The sequence below is a fragment of the Palaemon carinicauda genome, chromosome 1 (genome assembly GCF_036898095.1).
Source record: "Palaemon carinicauda isolate YSFRI2023 chromosome 1, ASM3689809v2, whole genome shotgun sequence".
NCBI classification, from domain to species: Eukaryota; Metazoa; Arthropoda; class Malacostraca; order Decapoda; family Palaemonidae; genus Palaemon; species Palaemon carinicauda.
In genome coordinates, this window is record NC_090725.1 from 79,457,869 (window position 1) to 79,485,661 (window position 27,793).

Here is a 27,793-nt window from a genome sequence, read left to right on the forward strand (position 1 = left end):
AATCCGGATCTGAAACCGGATCTGAAACCGGATCTAGAATCCGGATCTGAAACCGGATCTAGAATCCGGATCTAGAATCCGGATCTGAAACCGGATCTAGAATCCGGACCTGAAACCGGATCTAGAATCCAGATCTGAAACCGGATCTAGAATCCGGATCTGAAACCGGATCTAGAATCCAGATCTGAAACCGGATCTAGAATCCAGATCTGAAACCGGATCTAGAATCCGGATCTGAAACTGGATCTAGAATCCGGATCTGAAACCGGATCATGCCCAAATTTTGACGGGGTCGTCCATGATATAACATCTATCTGTGGTGAAAATTTCGTTCACATCCGTCAAGCGTAATCTTGTCAACAGACAGGCGCACAAATAAATAAATAAATAAACCGAGTCCGTTTTATCACCTCCTTGGCGGAGGTAATAATAATAATAATAATAATAATAATAATAATTTCAATAATAATAATAATAATAATAATAATAATAATAATAACAATAATAATAATAATAATAATAATAATAATGATAATAATAATGATAATTTTGACCTTAATAATAATAATAAAAATAATAATAACAACAACAACAACAACAACAACAAAAATAAGAATAATAATAATAATACAGTAATAATAAAAATAATAATAATAATAATAATAATAATATCTGTATCAAAGACCTTAGCTCGTCCAAAGCACTTGGCTCTTAAATATAATAATAATAATAATAATAATAATAATAATAATAATAATAATATCTGTATCAAAGACCTTACCACGTCCAAAGGACTTGGCTCTTAGATATTTAAACATTGCGAAGACATCTGTCTGACCTGAAACATCCTTAACATTTCTAGATGAACTCACCCTATGGTTTAGCATTTGCTACAACATTCAATCTAGTGTTAATTCGAATGTCTCTTAGAATTCCTTTAGAATTTTAAGGTCTGTAATTGAAAGGCAAATGAATGAATATTATGAAATCAAGAATTAGAGAGCTTAGGCTACTGGAATAAACGCACACATATGCGTGTCACCAAAGAAATGTATGTAGCCCTAACAGACACTATATATATATATATATATATATATATATATATATATATATATATATATATATATATATGATAAATTTTTGCACATTTAAACGTGTTTTTTTCATATTTCAAATAAGCCATATATATTAATACATTAAAGTCTGGATTCTCTTAACGACCTCGGGATCAGAGTGGTATGGTCACTGGCATACAGATATTATAGTCTTTGGGTGATTCCGCCTGGGGCTCTGATCCCGAGGTCGTTAAGAGAATCCAGACTTTAATGTATTAATATATATGGCTTATTTGAAATATATATATATATATATATATATATATATATATGTGTGTGTGTGTGTGTGAGTGTATATGTGTGCATGCGTGTGTACGAGCGTGTGTGTATGTATGTGTGAATGAGCACACAAACTCCAATTCAGAGGTATACATAGAAAAACTAAAATTTGGAAGAAAATACCAAATAATCCTATGATAAAAAGTAAATTCATATATAATGAAAAATTATTCAAATATTAGTCCACGTAACGTATGTGTTATAAAAGTTAAATTTTTCTAGACCATATTTTCAATTATGCATTCATTCAACGACTTATTTTCTGCAGATGAACATCAAAATGAAAATAAACAGAAGAGGATAATAGACAAAAGGACAAAGAAAATCTGAAAATAACAAGTCCTGAAAAATATATACTGTATATATATATATATATATATATATATATATATATATATATATATATATATATATTTATGTCTTACTTATAACTGTAATCGAACAGTTTAACATGTTTTTTCAAAAAGGCCCATAAAAGAAATACAGGAAATATGAATAAATCACACTATATTTCGGTCAATAAACATCGACCCTCTTCAGGATGTAAAGTAAAAATGAGGAATACAGTGGAGAGTGACGGTTTATATATGAAAGCAAAAGGGTGTGTTCAATTGTAACAACTATAGAACAATTGAACACACCCTTTTGCTTTCCAATATAAACCGTCACTCTCCACTGTATTCCTCATTTTTACTTTACATCCTGAAGAGGGTCGATGTTTATTGACCGAAATATAGTGTGAATTATTCATATTTCCTGTGTTTCTTTTATGGGCCTTTTTGAAAAAACATATATATATATATATATATATATATATATATATATATATATATATATATATTCATTTAAGTATAACATCAATGTTAAATCAAAATACAATCATTTGAAACACGAGGAATATAAACGCATAGAAATATATTGCAATAAAAAGGATTTTGTTTATCTCAATGAAATCAGGAATTCCACTGGAGAAATATATCATAAACAGGACCACTCGCAGAATGGCTTTCGGATTAAGAAACTTTCTGAAAAGACAACAGAATTGAAAAACCGAGATAAAAATACTTTGATAAATCCACAGATAAAACTCCCCTATTAAGCGAAAAATCACAGTTAGTGAAAGAACGGTGCTACATTTTACCTGGATAGAATAGGCGAGGTTGGTCCTTAATGGCGAGCGTTAATCATAGTCCAAGTCGAAGTCAATAAGCGAGTTCCTCTATTTCGAAAAATATGATAAAAATAAAACCTTTAAATGTATTCCTACGTAATTTCGAAAAAAAAGATAAAAATTTATGAAAAAATTTATTACCAGACTGCTTTCATTACGTACCCTAAAAAAAAATCAGGGATCTTGTCAAGATTGGCGAACGCAACATTTCCATGTCTAGATTATGGAACCCAATTCTCCACATGTAAAGAATAACGAACCCAACTTTGCACATGTAAAGAATAGCGAACCCAATCAACCTCATATCAAGAATAACGAACCCGGTGATGGTTGGGTTCGCTAATTTTGACAAGATCCAAAATCAGAAAGGATTTTTACTCATCTTGGAGATAGATTAAGTTGTTCTGTCCAGCCAATACATATACGATCCCACCAATGAATCCCACAGATCAAACCTACTTTTCATTGTGTTTTGTTACTGACCGTAAAAGCCATTAAAGACATTAATGGTCTTTTGTCTTTTCAGCATTGGACAGAAATGCAACATGTGTCCATGCAATATTTGTCCTTGCAATGGCTGTGTCTGGCAGACATAGTTATCCCAACATGAAACTATGACATTAATATCTTGTGAACGATGGCACTCTTCTAGGAGGAACGTAAATGTATACTGTGTGGCGGTAGTTTCAGGACTAATGCATATTTAGCGAATGTTGGAAAGGTAAGAGGAGATGGAGAAATCCTCATAGGCTGGAATAGCCCAATGTAATGAAGGGCTCACATTTTAAGAAGGCCATTGGAAAAGGGCTTGACGAAAGAATACTGTGTACCAAGCGTGTGTCACACAATTGTACATAATTCCTTTTGTATATATTATGATTGTATCTTCGCTCTTCCCTCGCACTAAAAAGAACCAGAATAAACATGTCTGCGTGTCGCCTATGTAACATTGCCATTTTCTCGAACATGTAATTTCCTGTTGCCTTGAGGTTTTGTATATAAAGGAGAGTGTTCCATAATAAATTAACTCAGTTGATTGCATCCTGCCTTTGAGTTTACAACCTTCTCTCGGCACCATCACAACTGTAAGTGCAATGTTTCATACACACTTGGGCAATACAATGCTATTGATTTTTCTCTCTCGCTCTCTCCCACACTGATAATAGAACAACCTGTATAAGCTTGGCATTGCATATTTCATTTTGTTTGAATTTTCATGGCATTCTTGCTCGCAACTGCTTGTATAAAAGCTCATTATCTGTTGACTATGTTCATTCCAATCGAAGATGACCGTTGAGTGGCAGCCTTTTCTCAAAATAAGGATCACTTTCCTTAACAACTCTTAAAACAAGCCCACCTGAAGTTATGCTGGATTAAACACAGGAGATTGGGGGCTTAGTTTTGCTTTTAATGCCTTGGGGGTCGTGGTTATAGGTTGGCTACTTATAAGTAGCCTACAACGGTTTGCTTATTTTCATTCCTTCCTTCCTATATACAGTATGTATTATTTACATATATCTTATATCATTCTTTATATTAATGGATGAAGTAAATACTGCCGTATAGATATTGGCATTATACTTAGCATCTTTTATTACACTTTTCATCTTTAGACGGAAAAAAAAAAAAAGTTTATTTCTTTATCTAGTGTTTAACAATGCATAAATAGATTCTTGTTAAAAAAAATGGCTCTATGGTGAATCTTCTCCGTCGGTCGTCATCAGAAGAGTCACAACCAATGACAAATGAGTTAAGTGAATTATTTATGGCAATATCCTTCTTTGCATCTTCATGTTGCAAAGTCTCGGCATGTCTTACGGCTTTGCTCCAAGCTTCTTTTGTTATTCTACCCAGTGATTCCTGTAGTAGTACCTTCAAGTCTCTTATAATGAAATTATTCTTTCGTGCTATATAGTTTTTCACTTGGCCCCATATAAATCCAATAGGGTTGTTGAATTGACAGTAATGCGGCGTTAGACGAGTCACTTTATGGCCGTACTATCCTTCAATCTTGGCAATGACACTTTATTTTCCTTGTTTCGTATGTGATTTTCACCATTTGTAACAGTTATCCTTTTAGCAAGTATTCTTTTGGATTCTCCCCATTTCTGATAAACCATTCTCTGATGGTAGCGTTTTTTGATGATGATGTCTGCGGTAGGGGTCTTTATCCATGACTATAACAGACAATGCATGAATATTAGAAATGAGTTTCGCGTACGGAACCACTTTTCGAACACAATGCCGTTCAACTGGTGTTGACAATCGACATAATCTTTAGCAAGGAATATCAATTGTGCATTTGGTTCAAATCCGTCTTTAGAGCCAAGATGAAAAACAATAAAACGTCTCCCTTTCCCTGTGGGCTGTTTAAGGCCTGTTGCTTTTGAGGAGCTTGTATCTATCCAGCATTTATCGACCCTGTAGTTTTGGTTTACCCATGTTTCATCTAAGTATGTAGGACGTTCTTAATTTTTTGCATTTATTATCTTTTTTAAAAGAATTGTCTGCAAACACAGAACGTCATTTTCCTCCATTATTTTTGTGGAGCGAAAACATATTTTTCTAATCACCTTTCAAAGAGATTCTCTTTCACTAAAACCAATATTTTCTTTCATTGGTACCAGCACTTTTCCGAGCGTAGGAATTTCCTTCCGATCGTAGAAATCAAGAATTGTTCTTTGCAGAACCTTTTTATCTATGTCAGTCACCAAATAAAAAAAAAGGTGCCCCGCGTATTTCAATTCAGATGAGTGTGGAATGTTTAGAGAGAAAAGCAATGACGAGTTTTAGGTGTATCTCTCTGAATTAAGAAATTATTCTTATGAGTTTCTCTTCAATAATCCGGCTAAGCCTGTATTGACATTTCCTCACTCAAATATTGAAACAGATCGAATATTTTCAATGACGGGTGATGCTAAAAAAAAAAAAAAAAAAAAAAAAGATACCAGCGAAATAATATGGGATCTGAACTGTTGGGCTCAAAATTGTTTATTATTTCGAACTTGGAATCAAAAGGTGGAAATGTTTAGATCTTGCTACGGTTATTGATGAAGCTCACCTTGCATTTTAATGATATAGATGCTCAATTCGGTAATATATTGAACGAATATATGAAAGAAATTAAAGAAGAGCGGTTGGATCTAAATAGCATAAAAATACTTAGAAATCTAAGGACAATTGCCATATTTTCTAAGCTAAATTAAAGAGAAAGGTATTACCTTCATGAAAAGCGATTATGTTGAGAAACTAATACATATCGAAAAAAAAAGCCAGAACGATCCATTCAAGTACACACTTCTCTTAGGAGACATGATAAACCGAGTACTAAGCCATTTAAAAAAGTAATCCCATTGCTGATGAAGACGTGACGGGCCGAGAGAAAGGTTGTGACTCAAAGGCAAGTTGAAAACAACTGAGTCACAACCTTTCTCTCGGCCCGTCACATTGGACTGAAAGGTTGTGACTCAAAGGCAAGTTGAAAACAACTGAGTCACAACCTTTCTCTCGGCCCGTCACATTGGTGACCCCGGAGTGACCAATGTGACGGGTCGAGAGAAAGGTTGTGACTCAGTTGTTTAACCTTTCTCTCGGCCCGTCACATTGGTGACCCCGGAGTGACCAATGTGACGGGTCGAGAGAAAGGTTAAACAACTGAGTCACAACCTTTCTCTCGGCCCGTCACATTGGTGACCCCGGAGTGACCAATGTGACGGGCCGAGAGAAAGGTTAAACAACTGAGTCACAACCTTTCTCTCGGCCCGTCACATTGGTCACTCCGGGGTCACCAATGTGACGGGCCGAGAGAAAGGTTGTGACTCAGTTGTTAAACCTTTCTCTCGGCCCGTCACATTGGTCACTCCGAGGTCAGCAATGTGACGGGCCGAGAGAAAGGTTGTGACTCAGTTGTTTTCAACTTGCCGGGGTCACCAATGTGACGGGCCGAGAGAAAGGTTGTGACTCAGTTGTTTTCAACTTGCCGGGGTCACCAATGTGACAGGCCGAGAGAAAGGTTGTGACTCAGTTTTTTTCAACTTGCCGGGGTCACCAATGTGACGGGCCGAGAGAAAGGTTGAGACTCAGTTGTTTTCAACTTGCGTTTGACCCGTCACATTGGTCACTCCGGGGTCACCAATGTGACGGGCCGAGAGAAAGGTTGTGACTCAGTTGTTTTCAACTTACCTTTGAGTCACAACCTTTCTCTCGGCCCGTCACAAAGAATAGAAATACTTATATGCCTCTAGCTGCAGCTATGATATACTGCATGGTTTGCCAAAAGTCCATAAAGAAAATATCCTTTCGGGGCCAGTGTTATCATCGAGGAATCCACATAACTTCAACTAAGTAAAATGTATTATTTCTATTGAAGAAGAATAAGCTAGGGATGAATGTGACTTAGAAAATTTATTTTGAAAACTTTCAACTATTAACCCTTTTACCCCCTAGCTATTTGGAACTTTCCAACCTTTAACCCCCAGGCATTTTGTTTTTCAAGCACATTTTGCAATATATTGTTTTTTTAGATTGCTCTAACAACCTTAATTTTCGTCATAGAGAGGTCAGGTTGGTCTCATTCTTTTGGAAAATGCTTGAAGTTTCTCATAAAGTTATCAAAAAAATGTAAATAGCGGTTTTTTGCAAGGACGTACCAGTACGTCATGGGGGTAAAGGGATGAATTATGTGGAACGTACCAGTATGTCCTTTGGGGGTAAAAGGGTTAAATAGTCATACAAACATTTCCATAAAGGAGATTATAAAGATTGCGTTCAATAAATTTTACAACGGAAATAATATCTTTACGAACGTAAGGTAATCTAATCTTCTTGATTTATCAAATATCATCATTATCATTTTCAATTTTCAATAGAAAGTATTATGAACAAAAAGATGGGCAAGCTACAGGTTGATTTCTTATGCTTTTAAGACAAAGAATCATTAGCAAATTATCTTTTTGGCTTAAAGCCTAATTTATATCGAATATATGTGAATGACTCATTCGCTGTTTTGAAACACAATAGGGATGCAATAAAATTACCAATTATCTGATTTCAAAGCATACTAATACATAATTCCTGATTGTAGAAGAGAACCAGGGTAAATGTCATTCTTGGACTTACTAGAATGGAATACTGTTGGATTTTAACTTTCTCTAGTCTGAGTTTGGACTTACTAGAATGGAATACTGTTGGATTTTAACTTTCTCTAGTCTGAGTTTAAATCTCCTAAGTGAATGTCATTTTAGAAATAAAACAAACAATATTAGTATTCGTAGTTAAATAGCATAATAAGCTGTCCTCAAACTATTCTCTTTAAATGATTCTTCAACAAAACTGGTTATGACATTTTGTCTACATCATCATTTATTAGCGTGCCTTTTTCCCATTATTATTATAATTATTATTATTATTACTATCCAAGCTACAACCCTAGTTGGAAAAGCAGGATGCTATAAGCCCAGGGGCTCCAACAGGGAAAAATAGCCCAGTGAGGAAAGGAAATAAGGAAATAAATAAATGAAGAAAACAAATTAACAATAAATCATTCTAAAATAAGTAACAACGTCAAAACAGACATGTCATATATAAACTATTAACAACATCAAAAACAAATATGTCATAAATAAACTATAAAAAGACTCATGTCCGCCTGGTCAACATGAAAGCATTTGCTCTAACTTTGAACTTTTGAAGTTCTACTGATTCAACCATTCGTATGGGGTAACAAGGTTGCCTTCTTTTTGAAGGCCTTTTCTACATGAATAGTAATAATTAGAATTACGAAATAAAAGACTAGCTATAATTCAAATGTTCTTATGTGTAGAATAATATAAAAAACTAATATAAAGAAAAGTAAAACACAACAAAAACCTACTTTAGAGATTCTAGTGTTATTTAGCGAACTGTGTTCTAAGGTTGCGTAAAAATTTTACGTGTTCGAAGTATAGTTCGGATTATAAGGTGTGACGGGCCGAGAGAAGGTTGTGAACTCAAAAAAGGCAGTGTGAAAGCAACCGAGTTAGTTCATTATAGAACACTCCTTTATATACAAAACCTCAAGGCAACAGGAAATTACATGTTCGAGAAACAAACAATGTTACTTAGGAGAAACGCAGACATGTTTATTCTGTTTCTTTTTAGTGCGAGGGAAGAGCGAAGATACAAGCATAATATATACAAAATGAATTATGTACGATCGTGTGACACACGGTTGGTACAAAGGGTAGGTCAACAAAACAGTTTGTCTGCAGAGCCGTTGAATATAGAGGCATTCGTCCAAGGACCCTTCTAGACCTCGCTATGATCCCTCTGTACCAACCGTGTGTCACACGATCGTACATAATTCATTTTGTATATATTATGCTTGTGTCTTCGCTCTCCCCTCGCACTAAAAAGAACCTGAAAAATCATGTCTGCTTTTCTCCTCTGTAACAGTGTCGACTTTCGAACATGAAAATTCTTGTTGCTTTGAGATTTTGTATATTAAGGAGAGTGTTCTACAATAAACTAACTCAGTTGCTTTCACACTGCCTTTGAGTTCACAACCTTCTCTATTGGCCGTCACACCTCAGTCCTCTATAAGAGACCAATGCCTCTTGTAATACCAATTCTAATCACACTGATTAAGTTTTATCCAATGCTCAGTTTGAGACCGAACTCAGATTGCTGAAAACATTTTCATAGGAAAATCTGAATCTTGTTCAAACTTAGATAAATCTCCCTTCAGCCTAAAAATGTTTTAATTTTCCTTATATATTCAATGAATTCATTGTTTCTCTACACCAGTGGTTACCAACCTTTTTTTGTGTCATTTCCCCCCTGCACCCAGTTCAACCATCCAGATTTCCCCCTTCATGCCCCGCCCAGCCCTCATGCCCACTCGCCTGCCTCAGAAATGGGCATGATATTCCAATTCTCCCCTTGAATATCATGTCTTTGATAACTGATATGATCATATCACAATTGAATGGCTAACAACAAATTGCCGCACGTACTATGAGGACATTTTCCGCTTGTTTTAGTTAGTAGGTAGTGTAATTATTTCCCCCCTGGTAGCTTCAAATTTCCCCCCAGGGGAAAATTTCCCCCAGGTTGGGAACCACTGCTCTACACTCAAATAAATTATTGTTTTTATTTTTGAATAGATGTATGTTTTTAACTTCACAGAACCTTTTGATAGATAAATATCCGAAATATGGTTTTAAAGGAGACTAAATTCAATCAATTCGTCTGATCTGTTCTTGTATTACAGTACTTTCCTTCGTCTGAAGATTAGTATCATTATAATCATCTGTTGAAAACAGATTTGTACCAACCGTGTGTCGCACGTTCGTACATAGTTTATTTTGTATATATTATGCTTGTATCTTCGCTCTCCCCTCGCACTAAAAAGAACCTGAAAAAACATGTCTGCTTTTCTCCTCTGTAACATTGTCTGTTTTTTTAACATGAAAATTCTTGTTGCCTTGAACTTTTGTATATAAAGGAGAGTGTTCTATAATAAAGTCACTCAGTTGTTTTCAACTTGCCTTTGAGTCACAACCTTCGCTCGGCCCGTCACAGATTACTTGCATTCACCTCACCTCTGTAAGAACCTAACAATTACTTTGCCACCATACAATTACGGTTAGAATATGTGGTAAATGAGTGGACTTAAGAGTCTGGTAAATGACAGCGTTGGTTTAAAAGGTAGGCATGAGGGGCTGTTAAGTGAAAACCAATACATCAATTCCCTAACATCGCAAGAGGGTCTGCCCCTCTCTATTATTCTTCTCCTGTACTTCTCTTTCTCCCTGTTTCCTTAATCTTTCCCATCCCGAGTACCTGCCTTGGAGCTATAAACTGGATTGTATCCAGGGGTACTCTTCCTTTCCCCATATTCCCTATTCTTATTATTGTTGTTGTTGAGCTAAGGAACAGAGCAAAGACCTACATAAACAGACCATATATACATAAATGATCAGCGCCCATACTCTCTTCCCACCTAATCTAGGACTAGGGAGAACCAGGCTTTGGCTGCTGGTGACTCAAAAAGTAGACCGTATAAGGACGGTCAGGTTGTGAACATTCGTAAAAACGTTTTGGAGTTTTTAGCAGAGTTTGAACTTCCGACTCATGAATCGTGAGCCAGAGACTCAAACTTCAAAGCTTCATCACCTACAACCGTTCCTGGAAGACTCTTCCAGACCTCTGTATTATGGAGAATAATAGAACTATGGTTCCTGTCTTGTCAGAATGATAACGAGGCGCCTTCAAAGGAAAAGGAAGTCATAATTATTTCAAGACAAGAACCAAGCATTCATGCTTGTGTCACAAGAGCTAATGGTATCAAAAGAAGTTCTCTGTGGAGCTAAAGGCTACGAAAAAATGACAAAGCCGATTATTTCGTCATAACGGTATAAATCCTACTTGTCCTTGATACTATTGATGGAAATTAGCATTTCCAGCAAAGTATTGGAAGCTGCAGATATCCAAATGAGATAACAATAAAAAGAAATATTTTAGCGACATCACTACCTATTCCTGTCGCTTTTATAGATTCAGGGGTCTTTTCGAACATTATAATTATATCTGGTCGTCACGTTTTATAGCAATCAGTGCCAACACTGGTGCGTATTTTAAACATCCTATCAAACATGATATCTGAAGACTTTATCTAAAGTGGTAATAAAAAATAAGTCTTTCAAAATATAAATTCCTAGTTCTAGTGTAAAAAAGAAATATTATATGCACCAGGTAATGCTTTTATTCATGAAAAGATCCATAAAAAATACGTCTGATAATTCAAATGATATTCTAAAATACATCAAACCAAAAATCACTTCATCTAATATTGAAATAACAGCACAGATTAATTCTCATTAATTTTGATATCGACGTTGAATTTTGGGATGAAAATTCGACGGAGAAAAAGAAAAAGTATAAATACGAAAATATCGATTTTGTCACATCCCATCATCTGATTCCCATAGGTTATCGTCTACGACAGTTGTTCCCAAACTTTTTTTCTGTCATTTCCCCCCTGCACCCAGTTCAACCATCCAGGTTTCCCCCTTCATGTGTATGAGGGAAAGATTAGTTAAAACACACTTGAGACTATTCACTAATCTATTTTTCAAATGTGCAAATATACTGATAAACATATAATTACAGAGTAAAATGGATAGAGAGCAGTTAGTAACAACTAAGCATAGCCATAGAGCTGGTTAATAACAATTAAAAGGACTTTTGTTTGCTCTTCTACTTTGGAAGAGCAAACATTTAGTTAGTAGGTAGTGTAATTATTCCCCCCCCCCCTTGGAAGCTTCAAATTTCCCCCCAGGGGGAAATTTCCCCCAATTTGGGAACCACAAGTCTACGAGATTAGAACCCCTCGAGTTCCCTTCCTTCTCTTTTTTTCATCAGTTTCAATCAGCCATTGATTATATTAACAAAAGTGAAATATCAACTCGAGTTCCCTTCCTTCTCTTTTTTCATCAGTTTCAATCAGCCATTGATTATATTAACAAAAGTGAAATATCAACTCGAGTTCCCTTCCTTTTCTTTTTTCATCAGTTTCAATCAGCCATTGATCGTATTAACAAAAGTGAAATATCAACTCGAGTTCCCTTCCTTCTCTTTTTTTCATCAGTTTCAATCAGCCATTGATCATATTAACAAAAGTGAAATATCAAGAGAAGTAATGATATCAAAGTGAACTTTTGTGCAACATTGGTTATGTGGGTGCGTGATTATTCAGGATTTCAAAACCCCTCAATGGAGGAGACTTTATGAAAATCAAAGAGAAAGAATATGTAAAAGGCTGGGATTATGCGGAGGTAATAAGTTCTCAAAACCTTTTCTAACGCGATAAGATACTACACTTTTATTGCTAATCTTCTTTGGAATTTCTCATAATCAAGGTGGAATAGAGGGAAATTTAAATCGGAGAGAGAGAGAGAGAGAGAGAGAGAGAGAGAGAGAGAGAGAGAGAGAGAGAGAGAGAGAGAGAGAGAGAGAGAGAGACTAAAGTGTGTAAACAAAAGAAGGTACTAGTAAATATTCATATTAAGTTCATTTTGATGACAATAATAATACTATTAATAGATAACAGCACAGGGAAGCAATGTGTTAAAGATGAGAGAGAGAGAGAGAGAGAGAGAGAGAGAGAGAGAGAGAGAGAGAGAGAGAGAGAGAGACTAAAGTGTGTAAGCAAAAGAAGAAGGTACTAGTAAATATTCATATTAAGTTCATTTTGATGACAATAATAATACTATCAATAGATAACAGCACAGGGAAGCAATGTATTAAGATGAGAGAGAGAGAGAGAGAGAGAGAGAGAGAGAGAGAGAGAGAGAGAGAGAGAGAGAGAGAGAGAGACTAAAGTGTGTAAGCAAAAGAAGAAGGTACTAGTAAATATTCATATTAAGTTCATTTTGATGACAATAATAATACTATCAACAGATAACAGCACAGGGAAGCAATGTATTAGAGAGAGAGAGAGAGAGAGAGAGAGAGAGAGAGAGAGAGAGAGAGAGAGAGAGAGAGAGAGAGAGAGAGCGAGAGAGAGACTAAAGTGTGTAAGCAAAAGAAGAAGGTACTAGTAAATATTCATATTAAGTTCATTTTGATGACAATAATAATACTATCAATAGATAACAGCACAGGGAAGCAATGTATTAAAGATGAGAGAGAGAGAGAGAGAGAGAGAGAGAGAGAGAGAGAGAGAGAGAGAGAGAGAGAGAGAGAGAGAGAGAGACTAAAGTGTGTAAGCAAAAGAAGAAGGTACTAGTAAATATTCATATTAAGTTCATTTTGATGACAATAATAATACTATCAATAGATAACAGCACAGGGAAGCAATGTATTAAAGATGAGAGAGAGAGAGAGAGAGAGAGAGAGAGAGAGAGAGAGAGAGAGAGAGAGAGAGAGAGAGAGAGAGATAACAATTTGAATACATTACGCTTATACAAGATTAATGATGAATTTTCGAGTTAACATGTATTGGCAGGTAGAATTAAAGGAAAGTCAGTATGGTTTATATAAACTTCACAAAATCATCTCAGCTAAGCTTGTCGTTTTAACTTAGCTATTACGGTCACATTTTTATACCTTTGTTTCTAGTCATATTTTCGTTAACTTTATATAGAGATCGAAATAAATGTATTTTCCCCTTCACTACTATACCACAATATAAAATTTGTTGCCGTAAAAAAAAAAAAAAAAAAAAAAAAAAAAAAAAAAAAAAAAAAAAAAAAAAAAAAAAAAACCATGAAATTCGGCCCAACGATTTCCTATCACGTGAAATTTTTCCCTTTTCCAATATGGCCGGAAACTTTTCGAAATGGTTTATTGTGGATAACAAAATTGACATATAACCGGTTAATCACGTTCGAATGTTTCAGTCACTCCCAGTTTATGTTTATATATTAAAAGCAAATCTTTACATACTTAGACACAAAATTTTTTTGTCTATAAATATCCAAGATGGCTGTCACTATAGCAAAAATATTTGCAAAAAAAAAAATGGCTAAAAACTGGTACTTAAGTTCACATATTAAGTAAAGTAATACATGGATTGCGGGTAACTTTAGCTTGATCAGTATAATTTTTTGGTAGGTTAGAAAGTAATTAATCCCCACTTAATTATTTTTCCTCCTCTTTTAAAAAAATAAATAATTCTGTTAATGTAACAGTATATTGTAAGTGCACTCACTACCAGGGCACTCTGACAATTAGGCCAGCTATCTCATGAATAATGACCAGAATAAAACTGAAGTACAGTATTTGCATATTTGGCAGCCACATTCGTTTCATCTCAAGAAAATGATACAACGTGCATTATTGCTACTAAAGTGGATGCTGCACAGTACCTTGTAGCAAAGCTGCACAGAACTCTGCTGACCTACACTGCACAGTACCTTGTAGCAAAGCTGCACAGAACTCTGCTGACCTACACTGCACAGTACCTTGTAGCAAAGCTGCACAGAACTCTGCTGACCTACACTGCACAGTACCTTGTAGCAAAGCTGCACAGAACTCTGCTGACCTACACTGCACAGTACCTTGTAGCAAAGCTGCACAGAACTCTGCTGACCTACACTGCACAGTACCTTGTAGCAAAGCTGCACAGAACTCTGCTGACCTACACTGCACAGTACCTTGTACCAAGCTGCACAGAACTCTGCTGACCTACACTGCACAGTACCTTGTAGCAAAGCTACACAGAACTCTGCTGACCTACACTGCACAGTACCTTGTAGCAAAGCTGCACAGTACTCTGCTGACCTACACTGCACAGTACCTTGTAGCAAAGCTGTACAGAACTCTGCTGACCTAAAAGGTTGCACTCACGTAGAGGCAGATCCTAGAGTCCCTTTTGCATGCTGCATATGATGTAAAGCATGAAGGTATCTCAAGTGCACCATATGTAGTTCAGACGCTGATGTTGTCAACATGGAGCATCTAGCATTGAAAAACTGGTTTAGACAAACTATGGATTAAATTCGGAAAAGGAAAAGATATGATGTTTATACCAATGATGTTTATACCAATCAATGAAATTGTAGCAATCATGGAATCAAACGCCTCAGCCATTTCATTTTCCCATGCATTTAGTGGGTGTGACACAGTGTCTGCCTCTCTTAGAAAGAGGAAGAAGTCTGTATGGCAAACAAGGACTGTTTCAATACGACACACCCACCTTCATCAAACTACTGTACGTTCAACATCACCAGCTGTAAAAGATGAAGACATGTAAATCATTTGTGGTGCTAATGCAGTTCTTGTGAAAATTAAATGATGCTCGATGTGATTTTTTTGCAAGGAAGCAAAGAGCTTATTGCATTCCCCCTACAAGGGTTACTCTTAGAGAGCACTGCAAGAGACCTGCTTTTCAAACAAGATTTGGACCCAGTCTTTAGTTTGTCATCCAATTTTACCCAGTGCAAGACACTATTTTGCGTATTGGACAAATTTGCCAAGAATTGAATAACACTGGCTTTAAAAAGGAATGCCGTGGCAGGGTACAAGTGCTGCAAGACTGGACTCAACTGCAAAGCTCTCTGCAGTTCCTCTAGCTAAAACTGATTAATACACAAGGATATTGGAATCCATCTAGAGATATACACATTTATATTTTTGGTGGCAATTTTAGAAGTATGGTGGCCATATTGAGAAGATGGGTTTAGTTTACCTTTTAATGACAGCAAGAATACCAAAATCTAAATCCACAATCATATTTGTACAGTATACAACTTTTGTAGTCTTATGGAATGGGAATATTAGAAATATAGGGCAAATCTGCCGTCATTTTGAAAGTGTCAGCCATGTCGGAAATAGCCACTTACTGAGGTGGCTGGAGGTTAATTTTTATTTATATGGCTATAATAAGAGTTTTGTCAAATTTCTTGTATCACTATTTGCCCTTTTCCCCACTCCTCCGCTCCACTATTTCCATGCTACAACTAGTTATATACCCTAAGATAAGATGGTCTTCCAAAGGTCCATAGGGAGCATAATTCTAAGCCAGAAAAAAAAGGAAATTGGCGAAAATTAAATGGAAAGAAAAGGCAAAGTAACCTCGAGTTCAATGTACACATATGTCCAGACGTAAGTTAGTATCTACTTATAATTTTTGAAATTCGAAGGGTTATTTGTTTGTATGTACATTATTCACTTAACTGAACGACTTGAAAATGCCAAACCAATTTCTTATTCCATTGTATGAAAGTTAGTATCTACTTGTATTTTTTTAAAGTCCAAAGGTTATTTGCTTGTATGCTCTTTATTCACTTAGTTGAGCGACTTGAAAATGCCATACCAACTCGTGATTCCATTATACGAAAGTTAGTATCCACTTATATTTTTGAAAGTCCAAAGGTTATTTGCTTGTATGCACTTTATTACACTTAGTTGAGCGACTTGAAAAATGCCATACCAAATGTTTATTCTTTAAATAATCGCAGTGCTCTTTAAAGAAAGACAGAAATGATAACTGCAATGATATAAGTATAATTATATACGTTCAACACACATATACCATAAAGTGTTTTCAGTTTCCTTTTCGTAGCTATTATATATATATATATATATATATATTATATATATATATATATATATATATATATATATATATATATATATATATATATATATATATATATATATATATATATATTTTGAAATCTAATGTATCACTGATGGGTGTCCTATTGAGAAAGCCAAATGAATCTAAGAAACTACTCTCTAATCTCACGCTTATTTATCAACATCACTAATAACAATGTGATTTACAAAAATGGACAATGAATAGAAACAACGCATCAAACCTTAACCCATCTTAAAGATTTTAATGTATTTCCTCTTGATAACGTGAAAAACTATTTTAGTTCAATCGCCCTTCTCTCTTCATTTCACCGAGTGCCTTAAAGAATGCTTAGCGAGTGAAACTTATCCATCTTTTTGCCAGGCTGACACTAGCATGACTTTTTGCCACGAATTTGTCGTGCCAAGTCGTGACATTTTGTGGTACGAACTGGAAAATCCAAAAAAAAAAAGAAAAAAATACCTCAGAATCACAGCTCACCTGTCCACATTGACACGAACTGGCAAGACGAGTTCACGACGAGTTCATGCATAGTTTTAGCATAGTTGGTGCACTTCCTGCATCGTCCCGACGAGTTCACGGACAGTTCGCGCATAGTTCACGCCGCGTTCACGAAATTTTTTCGTGACCAAAATTTTGAACATTTCAAAATTCTCGTCACGACATGCCACGGTGTCACGACAGGTTCACGACGAGTTCACTCCAGTTCACGACAAGTTCACGCCAGTTCACGACTCGAGTCGTGACAATGCGTGCCACAAATTCGTGCAAGTGTCAGGGTACCTTTTCTTACTAAAGTTTTGAAAGGTCAGTATTGTCATTCAAAACTTAGTTGAATCTGTTTCACCTAATGAAGTGAAACCTATTTCACAAAATCTTTACGGCGTCAATGACCTTCGATGTCAGGATGCCAGAGAACTTCAAATCAGTCAATCAATCAGTCAAAAACCTACTTGGTCAGCAATAACTGATTCAATGTTATAAACACCATAAGTACCTTGTTATTGTTTCTATCTTTGAGCAACAGAAAAGTGCACAAGTTTTACTCAAATGAGTAAAACCATCATTAAAATTGTATTTCGTTCGTTTTCCTACTGCAGTGTAAAACCTCTATCACCTTTGTTTATAGTGAATTGACTAAGTAAGATTTATGAGAAAAACTTAACATACAAAAACAGAAAAGGGTTTTTTGGGTAAAACGAAAAACATCTCTCGCTTTCTATATTTTTGTACCTCTGACTTGTAAGTCCGTCAATCTTTCATTTCATTTAATACTAGGATAAATTTACATGTTATATATACATATATATAACGTACTCACACACACACACACACACACACACACACACACACATATATATATATATATATATATATATATATTATATATATATATATATAGAATACTATATATATATATATCAGGTCTATATCTTTCATTCGATTAAAAAACGCTTTTACGTTTATGCTATTTCTTTGCCATATTTTTACCGTAGATTTAATAGCGGAGATTAATTCACGATTTCCTTGTTTGCTCAAACTGTAAAAATGAGGAGCATCTATGCATTAACAAGTAGTTTTAAAGGAGAGAGAGAGAGAGAGAGAGAGAGAGAGAGAGAGAGAGAGAGAGAGAGGAGAGAGAGAGAGAGAGAGAGAGAGAGAGAGAGAGATAGTCAAAGTCAAAGTCAAAAACTTTTATTCCATTATAAAATGGTTATGAGAAGATGAGAGAGAGAGAGAGAGAGAGAGAGAGAGAGAGAGAGAGAGAGAGAGAGAGAGAGAGAGAGAGAGAGAGAGTCAAAGTCAAAGTCAAAAACCTTTATTCCATTATAAAATGGTTATGAGAGAGAGAGAGAGAGAGAGAGGAGAGAGAGAGAGAGACGAGGAGAGAGAGAGAGAGAGAAGAGAGAGATAGAGAGAGAGAGTCAAAGTCAAAAACCTTTATTCCATTATAAAATGATTATGAGAGAGAGAGAGAGAGAGAGAGAGAGAGAGAGAGAGTGAGAGAGAGAGAGAGAGAGAGAGAGAACTACTAAACACTCTTCATACTGAAAAATGTAAGTAGAAAATAACAGGAAACCTTCTGATATATAGAAATCATGGGAAATATCAACGGTAAGCTGTCAAGAACCTGGTTGACAGGTTTCAGGGCCTACCTCCTTTTCTTCGCTATCAAGCTTTTGAATTCTCTCATTGCGTCCGTGTTCTTTTATTACTTCTGCCCCTTTTACTTTTCTTCAACAGGTCATTCTGAAGCTTTATCCAGGATGAGGCCTCAATTAAAGCCCTTTCTCTTTCCTTCTTTCCTCGGTTGAATTGAATATAGGATTTAGGCATAAAGCCAAGCACTGGGGCATCAAAGGCCATTCAGCGCTACATAACAAAATCATTCAATCATATCTGTACACTCACACCATTTAGTATCATTTTAATCTTTAATACAAATCGCAACACTTTCATACAATAAAATCTAGATGTGAAATAAATAGGGATTAAAAGGGTAAAATAAATAAATAAATTAATAAAATCAATTATAGCTCGTAATATAACCCAATACTTTGTATAAATTTTCTCAAGTTCAGGGTATTACAGTTTTCCCCCAGTATATCTCTTAAAGGTTTGTCCTGGAGTAAATGTGTCCTCCTCTGAAGATTAAAAACAGGACAATCGACTAAAATATGTTTAACATCCATTGTCACTTGACAAGTATTACAAAGAGGGGTCTGTCTCCCTTGATGGACGCAATAGTTCCTTTAGCTTCCCATCCCATCAGCATTTACGACTAAAATTACATGTTTTTCTGCAAATACAGAACAAATGACCCACCAAGTCCTGCCACTTGGATCGAAAACAATAACAATATCACTTAAGGGGCCCATACACGTTCAAAAAAAGCGTCAAAATTTTGCATCAAAATTTTGATATCAAAATTTTGATGCAAAATTTGAGTGTGTGTAGGACGGTTTGATGTTAAAACGTCCTACACACACTCAAATTTTGCATCAAATTTTTTATATCAAAATTTTGATGCAAAATTTTGACGCTTTTTTTTAAAGTGTATCTGCCCCTTTAGAGCAGGTTTCGTTAACAGTACATCAAATTACCAGAAAAACAGCATGTCTGGAATGACCATAAACAAGCTTTACTGAAACCGAGCAACATTTAGCAGCCCGAGCGAAAATGAACCCACTCATGCATGAAGAACAGTAACCCGACAAACATGTCAGGAATGTGATACGCGACGCTTAAGTGGACAAAGGCTTCAAATGCTTTCATAAAAATAACTGGATTTCCTATTTTCATCCCCTTGATTTCCTGCTTTTCTCTTACCTTGCTTTTTACAATGGTCTCAGTTAGCACACAAAAATGTTATATACAGTTTTTTTTTCCCCCATGTGTACAAAAATTATATAAATGATTAGCAGTCATTATCACTGGCTTTCCTATTTTCGTCCCCTTGATTTCCTGCTTTTCTCTTTCCTTGCTTTTTACAAAGGTCTCAGTTAATACACCAAAATGTTATTTATAGTATTTTTCCCCATGTGTACAAAAATTATATAAATGATTAGCAGTCATTATCACAGCAGAAGAACCGACCAAACAATATATAGTTCAATGCGAAAACGAAAATCACAGTAATCAGGTTTATTCTCTGTGTTGGTTTCGCATGCTGTGAATTCGTTGACTGGAATACAATATTAGCTTGGATCATGGCAATGCCATGCGATCATTCGACAATTTCAACAGCTTTGTTTCTATATTTTTGTACCTCTGACTTTTAAGTCCGTTAATCTTTCATTTTATTTTATGCTAGGATAAACATACAGATTATATGTACATTTATATAAACGTAAACACACACACTCACACAGACACACACACACATATATATAAATATATATATATATATATATATATATATATATATATATATATATATATATATATATATATACAGTACATATATATACAAATATATATATATATACCTATATATATATATATATATATATATATACACACATATATATATATATATAATGTATATATGTATACATATACCTCTATATATATATATATATATATATATATATATATATATATATATATATATATATATATACACACACACACATATATATATATATATATATATATATATATATATATATATATATATATATATATATATATATATATATATATAGATGACTTTTTCAATGCACATATTACTTTCAATTAGTTATCATTCTATTCCCTCATTGTTTTGCGCAACATATTTCATACTAACATCCTATTTTCTTAAACCAACGAAGACAAATCTTGATTTCACCATAATCTAGCAACAAGATTCGTGCCTTCTGTGCACCCGTTCGATCAGTAATGAACACAAATTTCGGATATTGCTGATAACTCTCTTAACAACAGGAGATTATACTGTATAATAACACAAGTTTTATTATAATAAATATATTCGAGTGGCATATATCGTCTTGGGCCAGTTCTAGTCACCATAGTCCATTTCTTTTAGCGATGCATATTTGCACCGACTCGCGGCGGTGCCCTTTTAGCTCGGAAAAGTTTCCTGATCGCTGATTGGCTAGAATTATCTTGTCCAACCAATCAGCGATCCGGAAACTTTTAGCTCGGAAAAGTTTCCTGATCGCTGATTGGTTAGAATGATCTTGTCCAACCAATCAGCGATCCGGAAACTTTTAGCTCGGAAAAGTTTCCTGATCGCTGATTGGTTAGAATTATCTTGTCCAACCAATCAGCGATCCGGAAACTTTTCAGAGCTAAAAGGGCACCGCCGCGAGTCGGTGCAAATATCCATCGCTAAAAGAAATGGACTATAGGTCCTTTGGAAAGCGTGAACTATACCAAATTCCAAAAAATAATGGTACAGTTGGACACAAGAATACATATATTGCTTTAAGGAAGTGCATCCTGTCACACCTTTAATGGGCGTTCAATAAAGGTACCCTGACTCTTGCACGAATTTGTGGCACGCATTGTCACGACTCGTGAACTGGCGTGAACACGTCATGCACCTGTTGTGACATCATGGCATGTCATAACAAGAATTTTGAAATGTTCAAAATTTTGGTCACGACAAAATTTCGTGAACGCGGCGTGAACTATGTGCGAACTGTTCGTGAACTCGTCGGGACGATGCGGGAAGTGCGAAAACTATGCTAAAACTATGCATGAACTCGTCGTGAACTCGTCGTGCCAGTTCGTGTCAATGTGAACAGGTGAGCTGTGATTCTGAGGTATTTTTTTTTTTTATTTTTCAGTTCGTGCCACAAAATGTCACGACTTGCCACGACAAATTCGTGGCAAAAAGTCGTGCAAGTGTCAGCCTGGCATAAGCAAATAGCTATAGTGTGGGGAGAGATGGCAAAGGCGGTTGCCGCACAGTAGGAATGCACTTCCTTTGAGCAAAGTATGCCAGAAATTCCTGTGGCCAACTGTAAATTAGTCACTGCTACCCCAACTACTGTTCTGTATCCATTCTAAACAAAGCAAGTAAATGTTTGTGTACTTTATACCAAAAATCTGTTCATGTTAAGGTAGCCTAAACAACTATTCTCATATTTGAATGTTAGTAAATACAAAACCAGTCTTAGTTGAATTTAATCAAAGTTAAAAAAAAATAAAAATTAATCCATCCTTTATAAACTACATACAAATATAAATGATACAGTTAACCTACATGTAAGCAATACAAAGATCCACTTGAATGATAGAAAATTTTAGTCTGTTTATCCAAAGTACAATATAAATTGTGAATTTACTGCGAAGACCTTTCCTTCCGCAATTTGAATTTACTCAACGCAAATACCTATTAGTATCAAAAGCATAAAATATCCATTTTTATCACTGATAGAACAAATTAAATCCCCGAATTAACTTCCAGGATAATTGTTTCACAATCTCTAAAGAATGACATTTTATTCAGCCAACCCTCATTTCATCTCCGCCAGAATTAATCAAGCAGTGCTCCAGTAATGCAAACATTGTTTTATAAAAATCAAACAAAGAGTAAAAACAGATGATTATCGGTTTTAACTCATATAAATTTCAGGATTTCCTGAAAACGGAAACAAAGGAAGAGAGAGAGAGAGAGAGAGAGAGAGAGAGAGAGAGGAGAGAGAGAGAGAGAGAGAGAGAGAGAGAGAGAGAGAGAGAGTAGCAATTTTATTTAGTAAAGCGGAGAACTTCTCATTCTAAATTAAAATATCTCTCTCGGGTGCAAAATCTATGGTATTGACAATTTACAAGAATAAAATTATACCCCCCCTCAAAAAAAAAAAAAAAAAAAAAACAGATTTGACGTTATGATTTTATGAAAATCGTGGAAGAAATTATTCTTTTAAATATTTTAATCAGTGTTTTGATATTAACTTCATCAGAATTCTTAAAACCTCACAATAGAATTCGTAACAATCTTGGAAAACAATAGAATACGAATATGGAGCCCAAGTATACAATCCAATTTCAAACAATGTTTAATTAGTCTCATTGAGGATTTCAATGGTTAAATGAACGTATAATTTCAGAATAGTTATTGTAAGACCAAACCCTTTTGATATATTTGCCAAACACCAACATAAGCCATTGATCAAATGATTTCAGTCTCAGTGTATAACAGTCTTCGGAGATGGCCTTGGATAAGTACCCAAATAATCTGGTATCAGAAATATTCCTGTATATATATATATATATATATATATATATATATATATATATGTATATATATATATATATATATATATATATATATATATACAGTATATGCATATATATACATATATACACACACCTATATATACATTTATATATATTATATATATATATATATATATATATATATATATATATATATATATATATATAGATATACATACACACACATATGTATATATATATATATATATATATATATATATATATATATATATACAGTATATGCATATATATATACATATATATACATACATATACACACACACACACACATATATATATATATATATATGTATATATATATATATATATGTATATATATATATATATATATATACATATATAAATGTATATATGAATTTACCTAACATAATACTTCTATTCGATATAAACTTTAAACGTCACATATCTAAAATCAATGTGATTCTAACCTGCATTTCACCCAACACTATACCTGCCATCTACTGAAAGCAAAAAGTCAAAATTTTAACTTATTCACGACGGCAACAACAAGCCAGCAGTGTAAAAATCGTCACTAAAAAAAAAAAAAAAAAAAAAAAAAAAAAAAAAAAAAAAAAAAGCATTCATCAAATCTTTAAAAAAGAGGGAATAAAGACCAGAAAAAGTCTAGAAAATAAAGAACTTCCTGGTTAAAATATAATAAGCTTTAAAGCTGTGTGTTTACTCAAGTCATAAAAAATCAGGTTGTTTACATAACACAGAAAATTGTCGGTCCGTAACACCGAGACTCGTTTAGCATTTTTAATAAAATATTATGTTCTTGTTCATTCTTGTCATATTTGACTTGAGATTTACTTTGTCTGAATTCTCACTGGGAATGAAGAGACAAATATGTGTAAAATGTGGTGTATATATTTATTTATTTATTTATTTATTTATTTTCTTTTTAATACTACTGGGAATGAAGAGACAAATATGTGTAAAATGTGGTGTATATGTTTATTTATTTATTTATTGTCTTTTTAATACTACTGGGAATGAAGAGACAAACATGTGTAAAATGTGGTGTATATGTTTATTTATTTATTTATTTTCTTTTTAATACTACTGGGAATGAAGAGACAAACATGTGTAAAATGTGGTGTATATGTTTATTTATTTATTTATTTATTTATTTTCTTTTTAATACTACTCTATTTGCACGAAGCACATCAAGACGGTACCCTATTTCATGCCCTGTTATTTAAAGGTGTCTAAAGGTTAAAGGTGTCTGGTTTCAGTTCCAGTTCCATCAGAATAGATGCTCACCAGAACGTCAGCCGGGCAAGCCCAACCCCCCACTGTGGTGCCCTACCACAGCAGTAGCCTCCCCAGTAAACAGCTTAAACTCACGGCCCTGGGCGGGGATCGATCTCTTGCCACGCGAATGCGAGGCAAACACGTTACCACTGTACTAGCCAGGAGGCTAACATAGTTTAATCAATGGTGGCAATGGTATCAGTGATCTTTTACTTAAGATCAGTGATCTCGTATCTTTATTCGATAAACGGTATCTTGAAAATAACCACATACAAAAATGTAAACGGGAGTGACATCTGGTAAATGAGGTGGCTAGGGAAATGGCCCGCGCTTCCAATCCACCGGTCTAGGAATGTTTGACTGAGGGACCCGCAAACTTCTCCTTTCCCACGGTTATCCCTCTCTTCCAATCCACCGGTCTGGGAATGTTTGGCCGAGGGACCCGCGAACTTCTCCTTTCCCACGGTTATCCCTCGCTTCCAATCCACCGGTCTGGGAATGTTTGGCCGAGGGACCCGCGAACTTCTCCTTTCCCACGGTTATCCCTCGCTTCCAATCCACCGGTCTGGGAATGTTTGGCCGAGGGACCCGCGAACTTCTCCTTTCCCACGGTTATCCCTCGCTTCCAATCCACCGGTCTGGGAATGTTTGGCCGAGGGACCCGCGAACTTCTCCTTTCCCACGGTTATCCCTCGCTTCCAATCCACCGGTCTGGGAATGTTTGGCCGAGGGACCCGCGAACTTCTCCTTTCCCACGGTTATCCCTCGCTTCCAATCCACCGGTCTGGGAATGTTTGGCCGAGGGACCCGCGAACTTCTCCTTTCCCACGGTTATCCCTCGCTTCCAATCCACCGGTCTGGGAATGTTTGGCCGAGGGACCCACGAACTTCTCCTTTCCCACGGTTATCCCTCGCTTCCAATCCACCGGTCTGGGAATGTTTGGCCGAGGGACCCACGAACTTCTCCTTTCCCACGGTTATCCCTCGCTTCCAATCCACCGGTCTGGGAATGTTTGGCCGAGGGACCCACGAACTTCTCCTTTCCCACGGTTATCCCTCGCTTCCAATCCACCGGTCTGGGAATGTTTGGCCGAGGGACCCACGAACTTCTCCTTTCCCACGGTTATCCCTCGCTTCCAATCCACCGGTCTGGGAATGTTTGGCCGAGGGACCCACGAACTTCTCCTTTCCCACGGTTATCCCTCGCTTCCAATCCACCGGTCTGGGAATGTTTGGCCGAGGGACCCACGAACTTCTCCTTTCCCACGGTTATCCCTCGCTTCCAATCCACCGGTCTGGGAATGTTTGGCCGAGGGACCCACGAACTTCTCCTTTCCCACGGTTATCCCTCGCTTCCAATCCACCGGTCTAGGAATGTTTGACCGAGGGACCCACGAACTTCTCCTTTCCCACGGTTATCCCTCGCTTCCAATCCACCGGTCTAGGAATGTTTGACCGAGGGACCCACGAACTTCTCCTTTCCCACGGTTATCCCTCGCTTCCAATCCACCGGTCTAGGAATGTTTGACCGAGGGACCCACGAACTTCTCCTTTCCCACGGTTATCCCTCGCTTCCAATCCACCGGTCTAGGAATGTTTGACCGAAGGACCCACGAACTTCTCCTTTCCCACGGTTATCCCTCTCTGATGCCATCTACCAAAGGAACCCACAAACACGACGTCCAAAGTGTGGTGGTGCAGTATTTTGCTGGAAAATTATGATTGAATGCCATATAATTTTGGTGTTACATTTTAATCAAATGGTCATGATAAAAATTGGCAGTAATTGACTTTTCATTGAACAAAACTGGACCAATGGTTCGAGTGCATTCGAAACAACAACCCACATTTACCTCTGGACTATCGCAGTTAAGTCCCCTGGTCACATGGGGATTTTATGATCCCTAGATTCTCTCATTATATGTGTTCAGTTTCCTTGAAACATTTATAGGTTGTTTTGTCATTCAAACAAAATTCAGTTGACGAAGTTTCATCCCCAAAAATTTTTTCAAGCATTCTAACGGTAAAGCGTTTTTATCGTTAATCATTTGGATGGAGTGCCTGTAAGAGTTGCACTTTGTCTAGATGGTAATTGCAAGTTCTTGTGTAGGATAGGACTTTGTGCACTCTTGAATGTGGTAGCTGTAAGTGTCTGTCAACTGCACAGATGGGTTTTGCGGGTTGTCTTACACAGCTTTCCTCAGTTATTCTAGGCCATCTACTTTTAATTTTATCCAACATTGACGATGTCTCAATAAATTTCTTATGCCCATTTCTGAAGTTTCGTTGAGTCTACGTATCTCATCATTTTGTTTCAATAGTCCATGAAACATCGTACCTTTATTTGAGGTGTAGCCATTTTTTACGGGTGCATTCAGTAGTACCTCTTCCATCAACAAGGTAATTAGAGTACACAAAGGCAATGGTGTTAAAGACTGATTTAGATATCTCATCAAAGGATTTTGTAATAAATTTTCTATTTTCTAAATTTAATTTATGTACACCCTACACCTATCTATCTACCTATTTATCTATCTATCTATCTATATGAGTTTAACTTAAACGCTGTATCATAGTAAATAAGATGAACATTTACCAGGTACTCAATGTGAGAGAGGAAAAGAAGTCAGAAACAAAAACAGAAGGGACACAATGTAAATTAATTTCGAGGAGGAAAAAGTGGGTTTAAAGCAAAGTAAGTGCAGAAAAAAGGATGAGGAATAGATGGATCTCTGAATAAAAAAAAAGTAAATACAACTATGGTATAAAACATATGTGCAGTCTTGGAACAGTGCAGCATTTAGAAAATTTATTAAATACGGTAGATATATGAGATGTAAACCAGTGTTGCGAGGCCTGACTGTTAATGCTATAAGAAAGACAGCCCACTGAAAATAGAATGCAAACGGAGCAGAAAAGAACATATAGAATAAACGGCAAACGGAACAGAAAATAACATTTAAAAGAAAATAGAATGAAAAATAGTAATTGATTTTACTCTATAGATCTACCTTCTGAGTCATCGGCAGCCATTGCACGGACCTCTCTAGTCCTACCTTGGATGGAGACGGGGCTTGGGCGCTAATCATATGTAATAGGGCCAGCCCACTGGAAGCGTCCTTGCCTGACTATCTA

At 35.9% G+C, this 27,793-nt stretch overlaps 2 protein-coding genes across 3 annotated transcripts in view; both read left to right on the forward strand.

The window, feature by feature from the left end:
• Nucleotides 1-27,793, forward strand: part of LOC137642542 (pyrokinin-1 receptor-like) — a 613,424-nt gene that overhangs the window by 326,870 nt on the left and 258,761 nt on the right. The window lies entirely within an intron of this gene.
• Nucleotides 25,084-26,040, forward strand: LOC137648920 (uncharacterized). Its single transcript, XM_068382141.1, has one exon. The coding sequence runs from the start codon at nt 25,084-25,086 to the stop codon at nt 26,038-26,040; it is 957 nt and encodes a 318-aa protein (XP_068238242.1).